At 42.2% G+C, this 21511-nt stretch overlaps 3 protein-coding genes across 7 annotated transcripts in view; 2 read left to right on the forward strand and 1 right to left on the reverse strand.

The window, feature by feature from the left end:
* Window positions 1–106: 106 nt before the first annotated feature.
* Window positions 107–2780, forward strand: LOC116847098 (eukaryotic translation initiation factor 3 subunit D). Its single transcript, XM_032821728.1, has 3 exons — window positions 107–395; window positions 478–523; window positions 1178–2780. The coding sequence occupies exons 1-3, from the start codon at window positions 225–227 to the stop codon at window positions 2641–2643; spliced, it is 1683 nt and encodes a 560-aa protein (XP_032677619.1). The 5' UTR covers window positions 107–224; the 3' UTR covers window positions 2644–2780.
* Window positions 2781–2919: 139 nt separating this feature from the next.
* Window positions 2920–9084, reverse strand: LOC116847099 (L-allo-threonine aldolase). The gene is made up of 5 exons (XM_032821729.1): window positions 8679–9084; window positions 5378–5526; window positions 4896–5013; window positions 4409–4492; window positions 2920–4095 (listed from the first exon to the last, which is right to left on the reverse strand). The coding sequence occupies exons 2-5, from the start codon at window positions 5432–5434 to the stop codon at window positions 3224–3226; spliced, it is 1131 nt and encodes a 376-aa protein (XP_032677620.1). The 5' UTR covers window positions 5435–5526; window positions 8679–9084; the 3' UTR covers window positions 2920–3223.
* The window catches only part of LOC116847096 (myosin heavy chain, non-muscle), a 34231-nt gene continuing 20368 nt past the window's right edge, over window positions 7649–21511 (forward strand). For 2 of the 5 annotated variants that reach the window (XR_004378661.1, XM_032821726.1), the window contains exon 1: window positions 7649–8661. Coding sequence is in view for 4 of the 5 variants with exons in the window: in XM_032821726.1 (XP_032677617.1) it covers window positions 8305–8661 (357 nt within the window). In the remaining variant the exon portion in view is untranslated. The remainder of the gene's footprint in view (window positions 8662–21511) is intronic. The other 3 variants (XM_032821724.1, XM_032821725.1, XM_032821723.1) reach the window with 2 other exon arrangements.

Genomic DNA, 21511 nt, shown 5'->3' on the forward strand with positions numbered 1-21511 from the left:
TTATGATTAACGTTTATAACAAATCTCTTTAAACTTAATAGAGATGTTTCTTGAATTTTGGAAGATAAGTTGGCGACACTGTTGGGATGTATATCGCCGGCAAGATGTCGCGAGCAGGATTTCCGGTGGCATCGGATTTCTGTACGTCGCGTGGTCCTGTGCCGTGGTGTCGTTTGCCGATGACGAGGTGATTCCATGAGTAAGAAATTTCATCAAGTATCAGTATGACGGATGACGTAGTTGTGTTGGACGATCCTGTCCATAAAGAGGAAATAGCGCACTTCCAAGCACCGGCGATCCAGCACAATCCGAACGGTTGGGGTCCGTGTGAACTGCCAGATCAATTTAAGGACATTCCTTATCAGCCATTTTCGAAAGGCGATAGACTGGGCAAGGTAAGCATGCCAAGCTTATTTGCCGTATTTATTCCGTTGTTATCAATATGCTCAGTAATGTATTCTTGTTTGTTTCTCATAGATCTCCGACTGGACCTCGCCGGCTTTTCCAGACAAAAAGTTTTCAAGTGCGTATATCGTTGCTTTGATTGTTCGCATTGTACGCTTAACCTCTGTCCCCAGTTTCTTGAAAAATCGATTGGACGCCTCGTTGGCATTCTTACATCGCATATGTTGTATTGGACTAACAATTTATTTGTGTGATTAAATTTAAGTTTTTGTAAAGAGTATGAATTGAAGAATTAGAGGAATTATATATGCTTTATATTGCATACTGTACATAATTTTGATTTATACATGCATAAAATTTTAAAGATAAATAGTGCCAATTCTATTTTGACATTGTGATGTTGTACAAAATTTATCATATTAATTTATAATATTAAGTGTTCATTATTTGTGAATTGTTATAGTTAGAAAATACAGGATATTTAACACAAAACAATTAATAAAGAACTATTGATAGACCTTTCTTTTTTAATATCAAAATTTCACATGGTTTGCAAAATAATAAAATAATTTCTTATGTATAATTAAATAATTTCTTCAGCTTGATTTAATTTGTATCAATCTCTAAACAAGATATGGCATATACTTAGCATCAGGTATCTTATACAAGGAGGAACAGAAGAAAATTTTTACATTTATCTTGTATATATAAACAATCAGTATATGCATTACAATGGTAAATGTCAATAATATAAATATTCTCATTTTCCTAGACAAATATACATCGCAGTTTGGTTGCGGCAGTCAATATGCTTATTACCACGATGAGGACGAAACGAGCTTCCACTTGGTGGACACTACTCGTGTGCAGAAGCCACCGTATCAACGTGGCCGTTTCCGTCACAACCAGCGCAACATGCGCGGTCGCGGTGGCCAACGTGGTGCGTTGAGCCAGATGCAACAATTGGGGAAGCTGAAGCTGCGTGAACGAGAGCGTAAGGGACAAACGAAACGCTGGGGTAGACAGCAGGGTTTGCGTAATCACAAGAATCAGCCGCCCATTAAGATACGAGATGCCTCTGTGACTGTCCGACCGGATTGGATAACCATCGAGGAGATGGACTTCCCACGTCTGGCGAAACTCTCGCTGCCTGGCGTGAAAGATGGTGAGGATATATCGTGCTGCGGCTCGCTCGAATATTATGACAAGACGTACGACCGCGTGAACGTAAAGAGTGAGAAGCCGCTTCAACGAATCGACCGGATCTTCCATACGGTGACTACTACCGATGACCCTATTGTCCGCAAACTGTCCAAGACCGAGGGCAACGTTTACGCCACTGATGCGATTTTAGCTACTATAATGTGCTGTACGCGCAGCAATTATTCGTGGGACATCGTCATCGAGAAGATTGGCGACAAGCTGTTCTTCGACAAGCGCGACAACACCGAGTTCGACTTGCTGACCGTGAATGAGACTAGCGTAGAGCCACCACAAGACGATGGCAACTCGTTGAATTCGCCGCGTAATTTGGCTCTCGAAGCGACCTTCATCAATCATAACTTCTCGCAACAGGTGCTGAAGTCAAATGAGCCGCGCTACAAGTTCGAGGAGGGCAATCCATTCATCTCTGAGGAAGAGGAGAGCGACGTGGCGAGCGTGGCGTACCGTTATCGCAAGTGGGACCTCAACAACGGCATAGTGCTCGTAGCACGTTGCGAACATGACGCTGTCATGCAGGGCCCTAACAACGAGAACCAGTTCTTGACAATCAAGGCTTTAAATGAGTGGGACTCGAAGCTGGCCAACGGAGTCGAGTGGCGTCAGAAGCTGGACACGCAACGGGGCGCAGTCTTAGCTAACGAGCTGCGCAACAACGCGTGCAAACTCGCCAAGTGGACCGTGCAGGCTTTGTTGGCCGGCTCGGATCAGCTCAAATTCGGATACGTGTCGCGCGCTATCGTGCGCGACTCCAGCAAACACGTGATCCTCGGAACTCAGCAGTACAAACCGAACGAGTTTGCGACGCAGATCAATCTAAACATGGACAACGCCTGGGGTATTCTCAGATGTATCATCGACATCTGTATGAAGCAGAAGGATGGCAAGTACTTGATCATGAAGGATCCGAATAAGCCCATGATCCGGTTATACGATATTCCTGACAATACGTTTGAGAGCGAGGGCGAGGAGGATGAGGATGACGACGAGCCTGTCAATGACGCGTTCCAGAGTTAACAGCGGCAACAGTAATTGCAAAATATTCGTCGCTAGTCGGTAATCGCGTTCGATCGATACACGGATTATTGTAAAAGGCTAACGAGAGTGTGTTGACGTCTTGCGGAAGAAATAAATGAGGAAGTTTGAATACGCTACTTGATGCTACGAAACATTTTATTACGCAGATATTTCTCGATAGAATTGACTAATGTAGATTTTTCTGAATATTTGCGTAGTTTGGAAAACGTATGCGAGAATCTCACAGAGAGACTTGTTTAAACGTATATTGCAGAATTCATTCGTTTGACTATTTATTCAACTGCGACATTTATAATTCGCAATATCATACAGTAAAGAACAAATCTAAGCTCTATTCAATGATATAATAAGGTTGTCAATGATAATATAAAAATTCGCTGTATTCTCTCTCACTTTCTTCACTTATAACTAAATGATTAAAATACACAGCTTCGGATGCTACTCAAAAGATTCCTCGTGAACTGAATCGCTTCTTTGTTCCAATTTTTTTGCAACAAAATAGTAGTTATATCTCAAGAACATTTCAAGAGGAAACAACAGGTATTAATTAAATCCGTACCTAAAAAATCAATTCATTGATGACATACTTTAATTTACGTATAGCAGCATTCATCATCGCATCGTCAATGTCGTAATGAAGAACGATTCTGACCAATTTTTCGCTCAAGGCGAGACAGCGGATTATAATTTTGTCATCTTCATCGGACTGTTCCACTTGTTGGAGCCTCTTCATGAAATTCATCGCGGAGATATACTCGGAATTCACGTCCACGAATATCATATTGGTCTGTACGGATTTCATGTCCACGGTGAATACTTTGGAGTGCATCTGATTGATCGCTTGCGCGATCGTCAGCGTCCTTCGGTGATCTATCTCTAATCGCGGTATCGTTTCTTCCAGGGCGACGAGCCCGGTCGCGGCGATTACCCCAACCTGTCTCATCCCGCCACCTAGAACCTTTCGCCTCCTCCTAGCGTTGACGATGAAGCTCTTGCTTCCGCAAAGAATGGAACCAACCGGCGCGCCTAATCCCTTGCTCAAGCAAAAGGTAACAGAGTCAAACGGAGCCACCAGATCCTTCGCTGAGATCTTCGAGGCGATAGAAGCGTTCCATAATCGCGCCCCGTCCAAATGCATTCTAAGATTGTACTTCCTTGCTACCGCAGCTAACTCCTTGATCCACGATTGAGGTACGATTATCCCATTAATCGTGTTCTCTACCATCACCAGTTTCGAGATCGGTTCGTGTACTCTGTCGGTGCGAATCATGCTCTCGAGCTTCTTCAGGTCGAACGTGCCGTCGTCGTTGTTCGGCAGGACGCAGAGGCTGGCACTGGCCACTTGCGCGGCACCACCTTGCTCGTGTTGAAATACATGCGACTTGTCGCCGCAGTAGACTTCACTACCACGTACGTCGCAGTGATTCATGACTGAAGAGAAACGGAGGCAAGCAAATATTGAAAGTATAGCTTAGTACGGATATTACAGTAAGTGTGAGTACATATACTCACATTTTCTCTCTTCTATAAGTATACATTTTATTATAATCGTAATAGAAACATTAAACTTTGATCTCGAAGTAGAATATAGGATGTCAAGTAAATTATGATAAGCGAAAAATCAAAGAGCATTTATTAAGAGAGATTATCTCTAAAATATGTCGAATAAGTGAAGATAATTTCAACTTTTTATCGAAAAGATGTTAAGCCGTGCCATACAGAAGAGTTATATTGAAATACTTACTAGCTATCAGATTTCCCATCGTACCGGTACTGACAAAAAGTGCGTCTTCTTTTCCAAGTAGCTCCGCGGCTTTTCTTTGCAATTCTAAAAAAATCACAAAAAGATCGAGCTTTGATTACAAATTCTTCTGTTCAAATATTTCGGTTAAAAGATCTACTCAAATTGTAACTTTATTTGTCCTATAATTTCTTTCAATATAATTTAATTTAAATATTAGATATTTTAGGCAACACCCAGTAAGCAAAAAATCATTAAGGATCGATTGTTCCAACATCTTGGTAAGTTACCTGACAGTTAAATATAAGTTGAATATATCTGTATTTGTTTTTTCTTCAAATTAGACAGAGACAGACATATGATATATTTGAAATGTTTTAAAAATATTAAACAAAAATGTTAAAGAGATACGATATTAAAATTAATATTTCAAGATGTTGATCTAATGTTCTTTGTTTACTGGGCATGCATTTTTTTTTACATTCACTACCTTTCACTGTAGGATCTTCCTCATAAACATCGTCCCCCACTTCCGCTTGGAACATAGCCAGTCTCATTGCATCCGTTGGTTTTGTGACCGTATCGCTTCGTAGATCAACTATAATGGCCTAGTAATCACATACTTATTCTGAGCAATTCTCGTGTGGGAAAATGCTGCTTAGTTTCCGGGTGGAAATTGCATTTTTCGTGGATTCATTTCCAACAATGGAAACAAATAGAATTGTATTAATTACAATATATCGAGTTTCTTCAGCGTTTAGGAAACAGATATATATAGTCTCTCTTACACAAGTGTTTAAAATGCAAGCGTGTTATAGAGATAACGTCACAAGTATATGCGATCACGCGCACGTTAGAATGATACAGCGCAATTATAAAAGCTCACATCATTTATTGTCTAACTTCGAGTACAATCGATTGTCTACAATCGATGGCGATTAAAATGAAAAAGATTCTTCGTTTTTTACTTACGTTCTTCTTCTTCGCGTAATCGTGAATACCATCACTGACACCGCCATATGTGGACATGTTGCTCGCGTACTAGTGCCTTCAGTACGTGGTCGTTTCTGCTCTTACGGCTATTGCGAGCGCTTATATATCTTGCGCGCGAGTTGACGCCCCTAATTATAAAATATCTGATATATAATAAAGTATCGTAGTACACGAAGTGAACGAAATGTAAAAAAACGTATCATAGGAATTTTAAAAATAGTTTCAATAAAATTCCGATAAAACACAAAAAATATCGCACATGAAACTCGAAAATTTAGTTTTTTGTTTAACTAAACAATTTTGTTTTTGTTTAACTAAACAATTAAACAATTTTCGTTGGAATAAGAGAGTTTAGGATTTTTACTATAAAAAAAAACCTAAAAATTTTAGGAACCTGTATGTGTGTATAGTTTGCCTCTATTTTTTTATTACATTATTAGACAAATTATATATACCCAGATAGCACAGAGAATTAAAAAAGAATTCAGTCGTATGTCACCAATTCTAAGTTCATTTTTAGATGCAAAAAGAATTCTTTTCACTGAACTGAACCTTGAAGAGCTTTTTGTATCTGAAAATGAACTCAGAATTAGTGGCATACACGACTGAATTCTTTTTTAATTCTTTTTTAATTCTCTGTGCTATGGGTAGATATATAATCAAAACATGATTTTTTCTGAAATGATTTACATCTGAAATTGTCGTTCATTGTCATTTATTATTATCTTTTCATTAGTTTTTTTTTTATTAATTTAGTTTAATATAGCATGCACAATTTTGTAATGTTGAATATTGGTTCTTAAATTCCATGATACTATCGGTCATAAGTACGATACTGAGTAAGTGTAAAAATATCAAGGAGATAAAGCGTTACATTTATCATCGATCTTATTGAACTTCATGAATCTTCAAAGATAATGGAGTAAAATATATTTATCTCACTATTAATTACTCCCTCGAAGTAGTAGACGATTTCGCTTTCGTTGAAAATGTATAATGAATATAAATAAAATAGCAGAAAGCAATGTAAGAATATTTTGCATGAAAATTTATATGTATTTGCTCACCAGACTATTTTTACATTCTTATTAATGTGTAGAATGTAATGTAAACAGAGTCAAATTTTGCAATTAGGTCTTTAAAAATTTATAATCAATAGAAATATATGGTCTGTTCTTTTCAGCTGCACTGCTGAACTGGTGCAATAAGTTAGAGTGAGAAAAGATATACTTGTCTCACTTTAACTAATTGCACAGTTCAGCAGTGCAGCTGAAAAGAACAGACTTAACTCTCTCTCGTATTGCACTTTTCGTGCAATGCTCATTCAAATAAATTATAGTTTTTATTTCAATTGTTTTCCCAAAAAATACGCGCTCTACTGCAACGATTCTTCTTATTACAAATATCATAATTACAATGTAATTCTCTTTTTAATTTTCTCGAAAAAAAATGTTTTTACTTATTTTGTAATTTTCTGCTAAAAGTTTTTGCTATGACCCCCGTAGCCTTTATAGGCCTTCTACAATAAGCTATTAATTATAAGTCGCAAGCAAATTGACCAATCACAGTTGATTATTATTTTCAAAAATAATCGACTATGGTTAATCAGTTTGTCTACGGTTTATGATTAATAGCATATTGTAAAAGGCCCATTAATATAAGATCCGACTATGATTATGTTCCGATATTCAATGCTAATATTAAAAATCTATATCTCATAACACGTATGCTATTAGATTTTCATTACTGGCAATGAATACCGGGATGCAATTTATGAATACCGACCTATATCGCCTAGATACAGCTGAAGAGCTCATTGGCCAAACGCAAGTTATTAGCACAACTGAGGTTTGTTCGCATCGCATGCCCCAACGTGCTCCTACTCGCTCCAACGCACTCTGATTGGTCCGCGTGGTGACGTAAACCAATCAGAGTGCGTTGGAGCGAGTAGGAGCACGTTGGGGCATGCGACGCGAACAAACCTCTGGTGATAATGCGTGAATAGACGCTACAAATGCTTTGAAGCGTAGTATATACCAATTATGGCTTTTTTTAAGTGCTTCAAAGCATTTCCAACGTCTAATGGATTGCACCCAATACGTGCGTTATCGTGTGAACGGGTCTTTACACATAGGGGTTTTTGGTGAATTCCAGGTTAGAGGTATGCCAAAGTGAGGTGGTACCACTGCTAGTCGACAGTTGTGTTGGCGCGGTCGAGATGTGCGTTGAAACGAGAAGTGAACGGGCGGATGTGGGAGGGAAGGAAAGAGCGAGGCAGAAAGAACAGATAACTGGTAAATGGTAAGGAGCACAGAGCAAACAAAAGAGATCACAAAACTTGAATTCGCCTTTTGGTGTACGAGAATCTTTTCTATGTGCGATCTTATGTCATCGGCGCGACATCACTTCTGAAAGCAAAGCGCAAGTAAGCCGGGCCAAACGCTCTCTCACGAGAAGGGCGAGTCCGCCCGTCGCGGTAGTAGCTGTGGTGTAGTGGTGGTAATAAAGTAGTAGTAGAAGAGGAGAGAGTGGTGGTAGTGTCGTCGCGTCGCAGCCGCCACCGCGGCTACACACTCGTTGGTCGCGCATCGTGGCGACAGCTAGTAGCGGCAGCCGCCGTCCTCGTCGTCGTGTGTCGTTAGGCTCGGTCAGACTCGGCTGCGATCGAGTCGATCGTGTCGCGTACGCGAGTACGGTAACGTACGCGACTTAACATCGTGCGAGCTACTTGAACGGGAACGTTGTGCGCGAGATAACGAGAAGGAGCGAGACCAGGAACGGGCGGCGACAGACTGGAGGAGAGAAAAAGAGAGAGAAAGAAAGAGAGAGGCAGTCGCGGGTTAAAAGCGGATAAAGGCAGCAGCAACAGCTTCGCCGCGTCGTGTGTGCGCGCTCGCTAAACAAAGATGGCGGACGTGGACTCGAGGGTAGACCGGTCCGATCCGGAGCTGCGTTTCTTGTCGGTCGACAGGAACAGCTTCAACGACCCGGCCACTCAAGCGGAATGGACGCAGAAGAAGCTGGTGTGGGTGCCTCACGAGAGCCAGGGCTTCGTCGCCGCCGGTATCAAGGGCGAGCGCGGCGACGAGGTCGAGGTGGAGATCGCAGAAACCGGCAAGCGCGTACTCGTCGCGAAGGACGACATACAGAAGATGAATCCGCCCAAGTTCGACAAGGTCGAGGACATGGCGGAGCTCACCTGCCTCAACGAGGCGTCTGTGCTGCATAACCTCAAGGACCGCTACTACTCCGGACTGATTTATGTGAGTGTAATACATACCTCTGATATGTCCTTGTCGCACACGTCTTTATCTCCCGGTGCACGACCGAAGCCTCGCTCGGCCGGTGTACGATGAGTCTCTTTCTCTCTCTTTCTCTCTCTTTCTCTCTCTCTCTCTCTCTCTCTCCTTCCCCCCTCCCTCTTCTTCTTTTCTCTTTCTTTCCCGTCGTTTCTGGCCGGTATTTAAATCTCACTCGAGCTCTAACGTTCGTAGTCGGGCTTGTAGCTAACTCGATTTTCTCTCTCCGCCCGTACTGTGGATCACGAGATTGATGGTTTCCGAGGGTTTCACCTTACAAATATTTAAGAGTTGCCTGACTCGTTCTAATAAGGAAATCTGAGAGCGATTCGAGACGGAAAAACGCAACTCGTACTTACATACCGAACTGGAAATACGAGCTTGCGAGAAACAGACTGCGTTCCGAAATTCACTGCTAGTGTTAAAATTCTATAGTATATGTGACATGAACTATAGATTTTCAGTACTGGCAATGAATTTCGGAACGCAGCCTTTGTCGTGGAATCTTTCCAAATAACTTGCTGGGTTGAAGGTTAAATTTATGTGAGGATAAATAATCAAGACTCATCGTACATCGGGAGCTGAGTGCGAGATTTAATTTGTTTTGCTATGCTCCTTGTAGTTCGTTCAATGATCTGATTTGTCATTTCCATAGTTTTTGTCTCAAAGGAGCATATACATATCTATTTACAGTTTTATTTTTTTTGCTCTATGTATTTCTATATTTTCCTATTTATATTTTTTGTTCAATTGTACTTTTGTGTTTTTTTTTATCGTTTAACCGTAAGAGAACACACGGACACAAATGATATCTGTCCAGGGAAACAGTATGTGTAGAGATAATATTCATCTTAATACACCGTGCACTTTACTTGTACGAAAGTCGCTGCAACGCAGGTGCAGGCGCAGATGTGCGCCGACCCTTGTGCTCGATCGAATCCCTTAGGGCCGGTTTCTCCAATCCCGATTAACTCTCGTGGCGAATTATTTCTTTGTCTCGCAAAAGCGAGGGCCATAATGTTAGGATTATAAAGAATAAAAAATTAAGTTGAGCCGTTTTCAGTTTAGTTGGCCGATGTCAATCAAATCGATGATGCGATTTGAAGAGTGGCTTCAAATATTCTTTCCTCGTTCGTATCGTTGCGACTACGTCACAGGAAAGAATAGGGTTAGAATTTTATCCCATTGAAGCTTTCTGTCCGTTCTTAAGTCGTGGCTCTAATTGATACGCGAACGAAATGTTTGAAAAATGTAAGGAAAAGAAACCGCGATAGAGAAGGAAGAAAGAGAGAGAGAGAGAGAGAGAGGGAGAGAGAGAGAGAGAGAGAGAGAGAGAGAGAGAATTAAGCGCGGTGAATGTTAATCTGCTAAACGCGATTGTTTCGGAAAGTATCTCGACGATTCGAGCAACTTTTGGAGAAACGTTAGAAGCGTCTTCTCGAGGCGTTGCCAGGATTAATATGTTTGCCGTGGTGTGAAGTACCGGTGAGTCATACCGCGTATTCGAGAGACTCGAATTCGAGCCGGCATTATTAATTCGGTAGCCACGCGCGTCGCCGTGAAAATTAATCGTTGGCACCATTGAGAAATTCCACGGAATTCTCCGTTGGATTAAACGTGAAACGCGGCTCATACACGACGCGCCGGGGCTTCCAAATATTTATGAAGCGACGACACGAGCTGAACGCGCGGCTCACGTTCGTCTATCACCGAGGTTCCGTTCGCCGCATTAAAACGCATATTATTCGGCGTCGCTCGTTTTTTGCGCGAACCATAGAGAGATGTACGGGGATAAGTAAATCAATAGCTTGGAAGTAGAACAGCCTATATCGTATTTGTAGCACTCGAGCTGCAGCCTGGAAACCAACAAGAGGTGGAAGATTTTCAAACGTTCGTTTCAACGCGCGAGAATAATTTTCTACATCTATTCTAGGTCTAATATAAGAGAGTAATGATCAAACTTATCGAAGTCATAATCGACGATAGCCAATGGCAAAGCGCGCTGGTCCTTTTACCTGCCGGCGACGTCGCTTGGCTAATGGCTCGAGCTATCACAATAAGAGGTTTGACAGCTATGGATGTGAGACATTTATTATCTTATTTCTGAACTATACAAAAGTTACAGAATGATGACAATTTGATCGTTCTATTTCGAAACAAAAATCGCATGATTTTGAAGTAAGTAACATCGTGGGTGACGTCTCGCCTCCTGATGAATGTCAGGAATGTGTTAAAAGAAACAACAGTGTTTTATTTATATCCGCATGCTGAATTGGCATCGATTGTTCCGGGCGAACTTGCCGGACATCGCGTTTTGAAAAATAGCGCTCACACCGCGGAACAGTCGTCTTATTCCGACCAACGAGAAGACCGTACGACTCTCGCTTGTAAGACGGACTAAAGATAGCACTCTCGGTTCACTACGGCTCTTGCTCGTCCTCGTCTGGAATTAATCCGCGCGCGAGATATATCGGAAATGTCGGGAGACCGAAAGAGAGACGAAAAGAGAAGTGGGGAGAGAGAGAGAGAGAGAGAGAGAGAGAGAGAGAGAGAGAGAGAGATGCGACGCGAATGGATTCGATCAGGAAAAGACGACTGGTTGCGTATCGCGTGGCGACAATTTAGGTGCAATGATTTAGGTGCTTACACTTCTCTAATAGCGAATTCGCTCGGATGTCTCAATTTCTAATATATGCCGCCGCAAGTTAGTAACGCTTAAGATAACAGAAAGTATCTCGAACATTGAAGAATTTTCTTATTTTCAGAACAGTCTAAATTTATACTTTAGAGAATGAAATTCACGTTAGAAAATTCTACGCAGAGAATTGTCTTGAGTTCATGTCTCAAGAGAGAGTAATTTTGTATCTCAATGTTCCTCAAATAAGCTCTTCATTTGTGTTTGGCACCTCGTGATGCTTATATAGAGTATAAGAAGTACCGAGTGCCAAAAAGCACGAATATTCTATTACCTTAGCTTCCGTAGTTGCTATAATTTAAGAGTAATTTTCCTGCAAGCAAAGCGGCATCACGCAACCATTTTTTAGCTCGCCGCTTCTGACTCTTAAACAGAAAGTTTAAGTTTTCACATGTCATTATATGAAGCGCAGATGAAATACTTGTTATTTTCTCTCTCCTATTGCAGAGTGTTTAGAATGCATTCTGTTATATTTATGAATATTGGAAGTTTAGAATTTTCTTTAAGTAGCAAACACGCACAAAACTATGTGGCTGTGATGCATAGCGCAGATAACGAACGATCGAATGAAAATACCCCGAAGAAAGCCGTTTTGTAAGAGCTAATTGCAGTGTGGGAAATAAAAACGCTTGACTCACATACCTCTGCAGCGCAGATATAACCACCGAGTCTGAGGTTTAAAAATTAACCCCGGCGATATTCAAGAAAAAGCGTATCCCCAATGCTAGACTTTCACGTTCAATTATCGAAGGGAGTTAATTAATAACGTGTGCGTATCCGACATAATTTAAAATCACAGGAATAAATTTGTTCTTTTCGCCGCGAAGTCGGCCGTTCCTTTTTCACGACGAGCACGAGAGAGAATGGCCGCGTCCTCGGTGCGTGTTAACCGAAAGAAAGCCGGTGATTCTAAGGTCAAGGGCGAGCTACGCAGAAACCGCGTACGAACAGGTATTCGCAGGTCTCCAGGTAAAAGTGAGATGGGCGGTGCCGATGGTGACCAAATCCACAAGTCGTCGATGTGTGTTGCGCCTACGTAAAGACGAATACACACGCGGCACCCATTTCCTTGATATTTCCGCTTATCGTCGGGTGATAAGAGAGCCTTGTCCCACCCCGACGAATGCTGTGACTCATGCTAATTTCGATTGCATTACAAAAATGCGGCCGCCGATTGCGCGCCGGCGCTCGACTTTGATCGCGTACATGGAGGACAGGTGCTGGGGTTCTTCTATCGCCATCGGACAAGTTTTCGTTCCTTTCGATCCGCAGATATTGTCATCGGACGGAAATGACTGTAAATTTTGCACGACAAATCGTTCGATCGCACGCGGACTTTGATACGTGTATTCGTACTTCGAAAAACAGGACATATGTCTGTTTCCTTGGCTTTCAGTTACAAGAGTCCTAAAGTCCGTAAACCTTCCATTGCGCCGATTGATTGGTCGATATTTTAGTGGTTAACGAGCGGAAAGTTGTACTATTAGGTTAGGAATAACTTTCATAAAATATTTGCGATAAAATGTTTGCAAATTTTTATCTTAATTTAATTGAAGAATTCAGATTAAGAATGAAAGATCTATAATTTAAGTTTTATTCTTATACGTGTGGAAACTGTAGGAACGTATGTTGGCTCTTTTGCTTTCACGGTACAGGTATAATGTGGGATCATACGAATTGCATATTTCGTTATATTATCAAAATTACAACACGCAACGAACATCGACTGTTCTCATTCACTAACGTTTTTATTAAAGAAATATCTCCATACGGTGTTTCCCGTGTTCGGATAATTCCTCTTCCTTGTACTACCGTATCAGTGTTTTCGTGTTTCCTCTCTGCCGTCAAGAAAAGTATTCGACGATAGTCGCATTCGATAAGATAGCAAATCGCGCGCAGCTGTTCTCACACACTCGAATGTAACGTGTAACTTGGCTCTCTCGTCAGGAGATCGGCAAGTGTCTTACGTTTTAAAATAAAAGAACGCTGATTGCAATCGTCGCATTTATCTTCCAAATATATCACGCGCTCCGGGACGCGAGACACGCGAGAGCGCGTTATCAAAGTTATTGAAACGTCACAAAATGTCGTTTAACTGTTCCACGTCACTCATTTCAAGTCTCTCCGGGTAATCGACGAGACATCGCGATCGTCGATCAATCGCAGCTTAATTCCCTCCGAGGGAGTAATTTACACACGTAATTCTTATCGGTCAACTTTGGATAGCGTGCCATATGGTATTGTCGGGGCCAGAAGGGTTAAATGCGACCTCGCGAGGCCAAGTTTTTATCGCGAGAACTTGGTGTTTAGATCATCGGTGCACCGTGTGCGCGACAACGAGCATGCCTGTGTGTATGCTTGCGCGCGTGCGTCTGTGTCATAGCTCTTAATGAATTTATCGAACCACAACGGGCGCGGATGTTAGGGATTTGGCTGGGAAATTTGCGTCAGAAATTCCACACGGACTTCGTCATGGCTCTCGTGTCGGTTTACGCGCAGCGCACATTGTTTGGACAAGAGGTACCGAGAATTTCAACCGGTACCATTATCGTCGTCGACACTCGTCGGCGACCCGTTAATGTTGCGCGCGCTATCGCGTCGCGATAATTTCGCACGAAACAGAAGACAAGAAGGTGCGAGCTAATGCTGTTTGCACACGGCAAACTTGTACGCTCCAGATTTTGTGAGCCAACAGCTTCCTATTTTGGCGTAGCAGACCGTTAAATCGGAACGGCGGACGCAACGTGCGCTTCGCGCTGAGAAACTTTGCTGACGTACCAAGTCGGGTGTGTCGATTGAATTCCCGTCGAATTTAGGCTCGTACTAATGGTTCTTTGAGATACTCGGATTTTTATTCAGAGGCATAACGAATCTGAGTATCTCTCACATAAGACAAGTCGTTGCGTCTTTTAAATGTTGCATATTTTGTATAGGATCCTACTCTTTAGATTTTTTCAGTTGAGTTATATAACATGCGTGACACTTATATCCGTAATCTCGATTCGCTTGAAATACTCTTATCTAACTTCGAATGCAAACCTGATTATCTCACTTGAAAATCACGAGTTCCAAATAATCATTATTAATACGGGTTTTAGATTGATAGTCGTTATTTAAAGTTTATCTCACGTTTTCACGTAAGATACTCAGATTTAAATTTTATGTTAGATTTCTTATTTGAATTATATAACATGCGAGCATTATATTTGTAATCGCGATTCGGCTGAAAAAACACACTTGATTCTAAATTCAAATCTGAGTATCTTACTCGAGACAAGTTTCAAGTAAAACGACTTAATTACAGACTTAAATATAGGCTTTAGATTGCTAATATTCGCGAAAGGAAGTCTTTCGTATCCATTTAACGCGCATCAGTATTGAACGGAAACACCGAACGATCTGCCGAGCAATTTTAGCAACTTATTGTATAGATATCATTCATAATCACTTTTAGCGAAAGTCTATTATGATCGTCGTTAAAAAAGCAATGCGATTTCCGTGCGATTGACGCGACGCCACTTGAGAGAGACTCCAATAATAATATTTGAAATCTCTCCTTTTCTTTCCCTGTTGCTTTTTTTTCCATCCAACCTCGCGGAATGAGAGTCGATGCTCGTCGTGACTCACGCGTGACTGATTCGGTAAACGCGGTTCTAAAGGTGGACGAAGTCCGACGTTGGTCGGGGGGAAGGTGAGAAAGCGACAGCGAGAGAGGTAAAGTGACAGAGAGCACGGGGAAAGGGAGAGTGAGGGCGGAGGAAGGTTGGATATTCGTTGGGAGGTCGAGAACCGAACGGAGGCCGGCCGATCTTGAGAGACCGCCATCTTAGAGGTTTAACAGTCATCTCGGCGAGACGTGGCTTACCGTTGCAGATTCTGACTTGCCCGTTCACCGGCTAGTCGGCGAATTCTTTCCTTTCCCGCCGCTGTTTCTGTTTCGACAGTTGCAGTTTGACAAGCTGTTAACCGTCAAGTCAGAATGTTGCTTACACACACACACACACACACACACACAAAATTTACTTGGATACCTTGCGGTAATTTCCCGCGAGCATGAAGCTGCTTAAGTAGCAGTCGCTTCAGTTAATTTTTTGCGCACACGAGTATATTGAAGAAAACTGACTGAATGCGGGAGGCCAGAACAGGTGCGCCGACATATGGCGCGTAAGGGCCCAGAGATACCGATACACGTCGTCCGTGCGAATACCTTCGACGATGTGTTTTGGTCGGCTTCTCGTCGGAACTAGAATTCGCGAGTGCCATATTGGCGTGCCGGCGAACGCGAGAGAAGGTACACAGACGAGAGGTGCACAGACCGCGCGCGAGGTCTCCATGTCCCATTAGAACGATTAGCAGTACGCGCATTAGTATTCGCGGCGTACGACGTGTAGTAGTTCGCACGCCGGGAAAGAGCGAGCGCACGCGGAATTTCTTCTGCCTCGCTGTGCCGAGACCGTACGGCGTGCGGAAACATCGTGGAATTCGCGTGGAATTTGCGGGGAATTCTCGGCTCGGCCGTCTCAGGGTCGTGTTCAAGCGAGATCGACGTTAGCGTTAGAGCGTTGTTATTACGACGTTTCCCTTTCGAGATACAACCGTATCGCAACGCGCCGCGAGTGCGAACGTAAAAGTGGCGTCGTAAATAGAGGCCCATTAGCATTGTTAAAATTCATCGAGATACGACACCCTCCCTCTCGGCCAGTTACATATCATTAGCCCTCTTAACCGCTCGAATTTGAACGTTAGCCGTACGTGAGCTGCACGGAGGATTGGTTCGATCGCACAGCTGATAGGTTGCGATGTAATATTCCATTATGTACGTTACATAATGAGCGAAAGAGACCGACGCGCATATTATTACAGAGGACATGGAACTTTGTGTACTTTCAAGGATCATTATGAGTTGTATTCATTATGGCTGCTGACATTTAGACACTGAATCTTTGCGAATGTTACCTTTCACATAAAGTGTACTCCAATTCATCCGGGAAAACCTGTAATTACAAAGAAAAGGCTAATTGGACGGTCTAAAAAGTACAGTTTTATATTTGGAACTACATCTTACATGGAAATATAATTATAGTTTGTGTAATACGAATGGGGATCAAACGAAAAATGGTAAAATAGTCTGTTCCTTCCTTCCTTCCTTCAATATATGGCTACAGGCCTCTATAAGAGTAATGCCCCTACGCCAGTTTCCGATTAATGATATAATTTGAGAGTAAAGTCTTGGAAATTTCCAAGACACGATCCAAAAAAATCACAAGGTCCGAACATGTTTGAACACGTCTTGTCGTGACGGCGGTTAGGCCGGAACTTGTAAAATAGTCTGTTAAACTGATAATAAATGGTCTGTTGTCACGACCAAAAACATTCGTCTGAACACTCAGCCATGTCAAAATTCGATTAATATAACTGAGAACAATTGATTGAATGGAAACCTCGAATCTTTTTGTTTCTGCAACCGAATTTTCACCTAGTCCCCAGATAACAGAAAATCCATTACACATTTCGAATTTTTTCTGTGTATAAACTATCATATGAGTAATTACGTGTGTAAACTATCATATGAGATCCTGTTGCGCAGAATACAAACGTACGTCATCCGTGCAAAATCTGATTGTGAAACGTGTTGGGACAAGAACAAATGGGAAGAACGATCTCGTCGTTTCGCTAAATTTATCTATTTTTTACGAGAATTCACCGGATGAATCATCTATTTACGTTAGGATTCGGCGACGCGGCAACACCAGAAGCACCGAGGTCAAGAAGCAACAATTCGCGCCCGTCAGCATATTTTCGTAATTCCGTTAACGATTACCACATTCGCTTTCGCGATATACAACCGCATCACCGGCGCGCAACGCGATTTTATTTTCGCAATTCCACCGTAAAGAACGTCGCTCTTGCGCAACGCTTACACGCATACGTCGTTATCCCTATCCGTATATGGTGCGAATCCGATTGATTTTATCCCTGCATACCGTACATGGACCGTATCTGGACTAGCGGTTCGATAACTACCGTCTGCATGCTTTATTTTATCGCGTATTTACCTCACTCGTCTGTCTCTTATTCAATATTTTCGCGAGGTCGATTATCGCATCGCGCGTATTTGAATATCTATGATAATTCAATCCTCCGCTTTAGAAGAGCTTTGGAAGAACTCGTACAAGTTGGCAAGATACGCATGTTAGATCTCGTGCTACTTAATATAAAATTTACTTAAAATACAAATTTCTCTCGGAATGAAATTTCACTCGAAAAACAAAGTGGCCACGACGTCACTTGTATTCGAGCAATTTTTCACTCACATAGAGTGCATTCTCCATTCTGAATCAACGTGTGAATATTTTCACTCGAACTTGAACGATGAATCTCATGTCTGTGATTAGAATCAACTCTAAGCTTGACTGAAATATTTACTCTCGCGATTTCGAGTGGCGGTATTTTCATTATCATTTCAAACGAAAATATTGCCACTCGTCTTTTGAGCGAGATCCCATTACAAAAAATTTGAAAAATATGACTGAGTGTGAATTTTCCGATTTCGAAGTGTTTGCAAGTTTTCTAAGACTTGCAAGTGAAGACTGGATGAAATGGATGGACTGAAGAAATGGATGCAGTCTTTTCTTCTAAAATAAAGCAGTTGAGAGCAAAATCAGTTATTTCGCTTTCGGTGAAAACCACATCGCGATCGAAGATCGGTCAAATGGACTTGTATAAGTAAAGAGAAAAAAAAGTGTCTCAATCATTTATTGCATTGTCTACATTCTCGTCTGTATTAGTCGAATATCGACCTCCGATATACATTCGCCATGCAATCGCAATCCCCGATACGTAATATGACACGGCTTTTAAGCGGGCTTCAAACATCGCTCACTGATCAATTATTTGCCGAACCAAGACAAATATCGCATCGCCGATACGTGCCATGACGTAACGCCAATTGTCAGTGCAATAATCGCTCGAGCAGCCTTTGCACGACTCGTGCACTTTTTCCCGGTGCTCGCCCAAATACTTGAAATTCATAAAATGTATCGCATATATTTCGCGTGATAAAATTCGCCGTGACGTAATCGTACGTAAAATCACAAAGACAACAGACGCAATTCGCGACACGTTGACGTGTACATGTCACCCGATCCGCGCGGATATCTGTTGTCACATTGTTAAATATTCGCGGAGCGAGCGCGTCGCGTTCTTGGAGAGACGTCTTTCAAAACTCATCACGTAAAAATGTGCATTCGGTAGTAGGGGGCCGAATATTTGGCGAATGAAGGCATCGTCTGGCCGTCGGGCTTTATAAGGCACTCACTCGATAAATATTCGCCAAACTGATACAACTGTCGTCTCGTGTGCGGATGAGATAATGTACGACGGTGCGACGCAAAATTGTGCGGCCGATAAAATGCAGCGGCGTTTCCCGCGCCAAATAAAACGCGCGTCGGACATTCGGCACGTGAATGCACACACCGGCTTGATAGAAGCTGGCTCTTAGCACGGCACGCCGGCGATATCATTTTGAGAAAGTCTGAAGTGCGGCTTCTATTGCTAGAGATTTCGTCCTTTTAGAGGCCGCTCGTAAAAGCGCAAGAGTGCGCTCTTCAAATTGCGTAACGAGGGTTCGGCGTTTGTTTTCGCGCGCGTTATCGCGACGCGCGGTGATCTATAATTTCCGCTCACTTCTACGATTACTTCTAAGAAAAGATTCAACCTGCGATTTTTTCTCAAAGTGATCGATCCGCCGATATGATAAGAAACGTGACAATCGACGTAACACGTGCTGCAAACGTGTCGGCGGAGAATTGACGTCAATTTCGCAAACGACTTTTTAGCGTTCGGTCTCGTCTCGCGAGATGCACAATTTTAGTAGCTCTCTGTAATAATGAGGGACAATGGAGAGGGAAATCAGCTCGTCAGTAATTTTGAAAACAAGAAAAGAAAATTGATCGACGACAAGACTCGTCGTACAACGTTTGTTCAGAAATCAGCTTTAATGAATTTATAATAATAATAATAAATAATAATTGGCACATAACTACATCTATATCATTTGTTAATTTAATCAATATTTTCTGCTTTCTCGGACTACATATTGGGAGTTACTTATGCGATAATAATGTAATTAATATAATTAAGAGCACTAAATAATGACACTAATAATATAATTATAAAGAGTCGGAGTAATGATTCTCAATTATGACAGTTTAGTGAGCTTCCAACTTTATTGTGTCTAAACCGTATTGTAACCCACTGCACGTACGCTTCGACTTCGCGCAAATTCACGCTAATTTCGAATAATGATCATCGTTCGCGATTTTGTCATGGGATTTACGATCTTGTTTCGCGGGCAGCAACTTTGACCCGCCAATAATAAAGCGCGTACAGGCTTCCAATCACGCTTTACCGTTCGTTACAAATTGCAGTTGATCACGCGCATGCCTTCGCACCGCATGAGCTCTCTCGGCGTCGGGATCGGGACTTTCGATCTTGTCTCGATTGAGGGCGATCGGTTCCATGGAAGAGTGGCCAGATGCTGCGGGCGAAAAAAAAGCGAGAGGGGGACGAGGCTTATATATATATACACACATACTAGAAGAGGTAGACGCGCTCTCCGGGGTGACACAAAAAGGCAAAGACGTGTCCTTATAAGGACGAACGTCCTTAACCCGCTTACTCGCGATGCCTTAAAGACTACCATCGTTCGCGAAACATACGAGCGAGAATGAACGTTCGCCGGTAACGGGTCGTCCTGGCAAGCCCCCGATGCCTTTTACGGTCGTCGCCGTCCCGCATCCGTTCGTCCGAAAGAAAATTCTGACGAAACTGCGGGTCGCGCGATCACACGCGTACCGTAAAAAGCAGGATCAACGATGTCCTATAATAGAAAATACGGGACAAGATTCGCACGCGCGTTTACTAAAAGCGCCGCGAATGACGCATCGTTACGTTCGATCGGAGTACAAGGTGACTCACGAAGATATGGACACAACTTCGAGAGCCCGTATGTACGTTGAGGTCACAGCTAACGAGGAAGCTCGCTGCGAACGATACCGATTGATCGAAACCTTCGGTAACGCATGTTACATGTAATCTCACGAATGAACGCCCCTCGCAAAACGTGAGATTACAATTCCTCACGCGGAGATTAAGCTCCGCAAAACGTATGACTAATAATTGTCACCGATTTAAATCATGACATGTAGGACCTATTATTTATATTGTTATTTATATCACACGTTCCGCGTATACATTTTTTTCGATTACTTATATTATCGCGATATTCATGTAAAAACATCAATAGTTACGCTTGAACGCATAACTAATTCTGGACATTTTTAATTGTTTTGATAATTAAATGGGAATATTCAAACTTTCTATATGAAAAAATTATATGCGCATATATTAAATATATACATGTATTCTACGTTAAAAGTTAAAATATTTGCATTTAAAGACCAAAGCATTAAAAATTTTCAGGACTTCTTATTGCTTTTGTCTTTAAATACGAATATTTAGACTTCTAACATAGAGAAAGAGAGAAAGGATATATTCTACGTTGAATGTTTAAATATTTATATTTCAAGACTAAAATAATAAAAATGTTCACAGGCAAGGCAGATGTTCAGCCATTAGTACTTACACGATTCATTCAAATGTTTTAAATTTGACAAGAAGTTACGCGCCTCTATATCGCTCTTTTCCGCGAATTCCCGAGCATATTTATAAATAACCCTTGGACACATAATGGCGTTTCGCTCGCAAGCAGCATTGATTTATCTACGAATCGTGCATCTGAACTCAGTGCGCTTCGTCAGCGTCACATGAGCTCGCAGATCACCGTATCATTACAGTGGATGATGTCGGTTTCGTAAGATGTAACGCACGTCGCGATCGCGTCGACTGCCGATTTGCTTAGAAGGCTTCCGTCACGTCGCGTCGGCGAGGTATAAACAGGAATGTTGGGCAGGGTCGACGACACCAGAGTATCGGGACCGGTTTTCGAGGACCTCGCGAGCTCCGAGTCCTGCTCGGAAAAAGAGGACAAAGCCGTTTCGTGTTCTCTCTCTCTCTCTCTCTCTCTCTCTCTCTCTCTCTCTCTCTCTCTCTCTCTCT

This window comes from Odontomachus brunneus, unplaced genomic scaffold, assembly GCF_010583005.1.
Source record: "Odontomachus brunneus isolate Ranch 3 - 2012 unplaced genomic scaffold, Obru_v1 Obru_scaffold_073, whole genome shotgun sequence".
Taxonomy (NCBI): Eukaryota; Metazoa; Arthropoda; class Insecta; order Hymenoptera; family Formicidae; genus Odontomachus; species Odontomachus brunneus.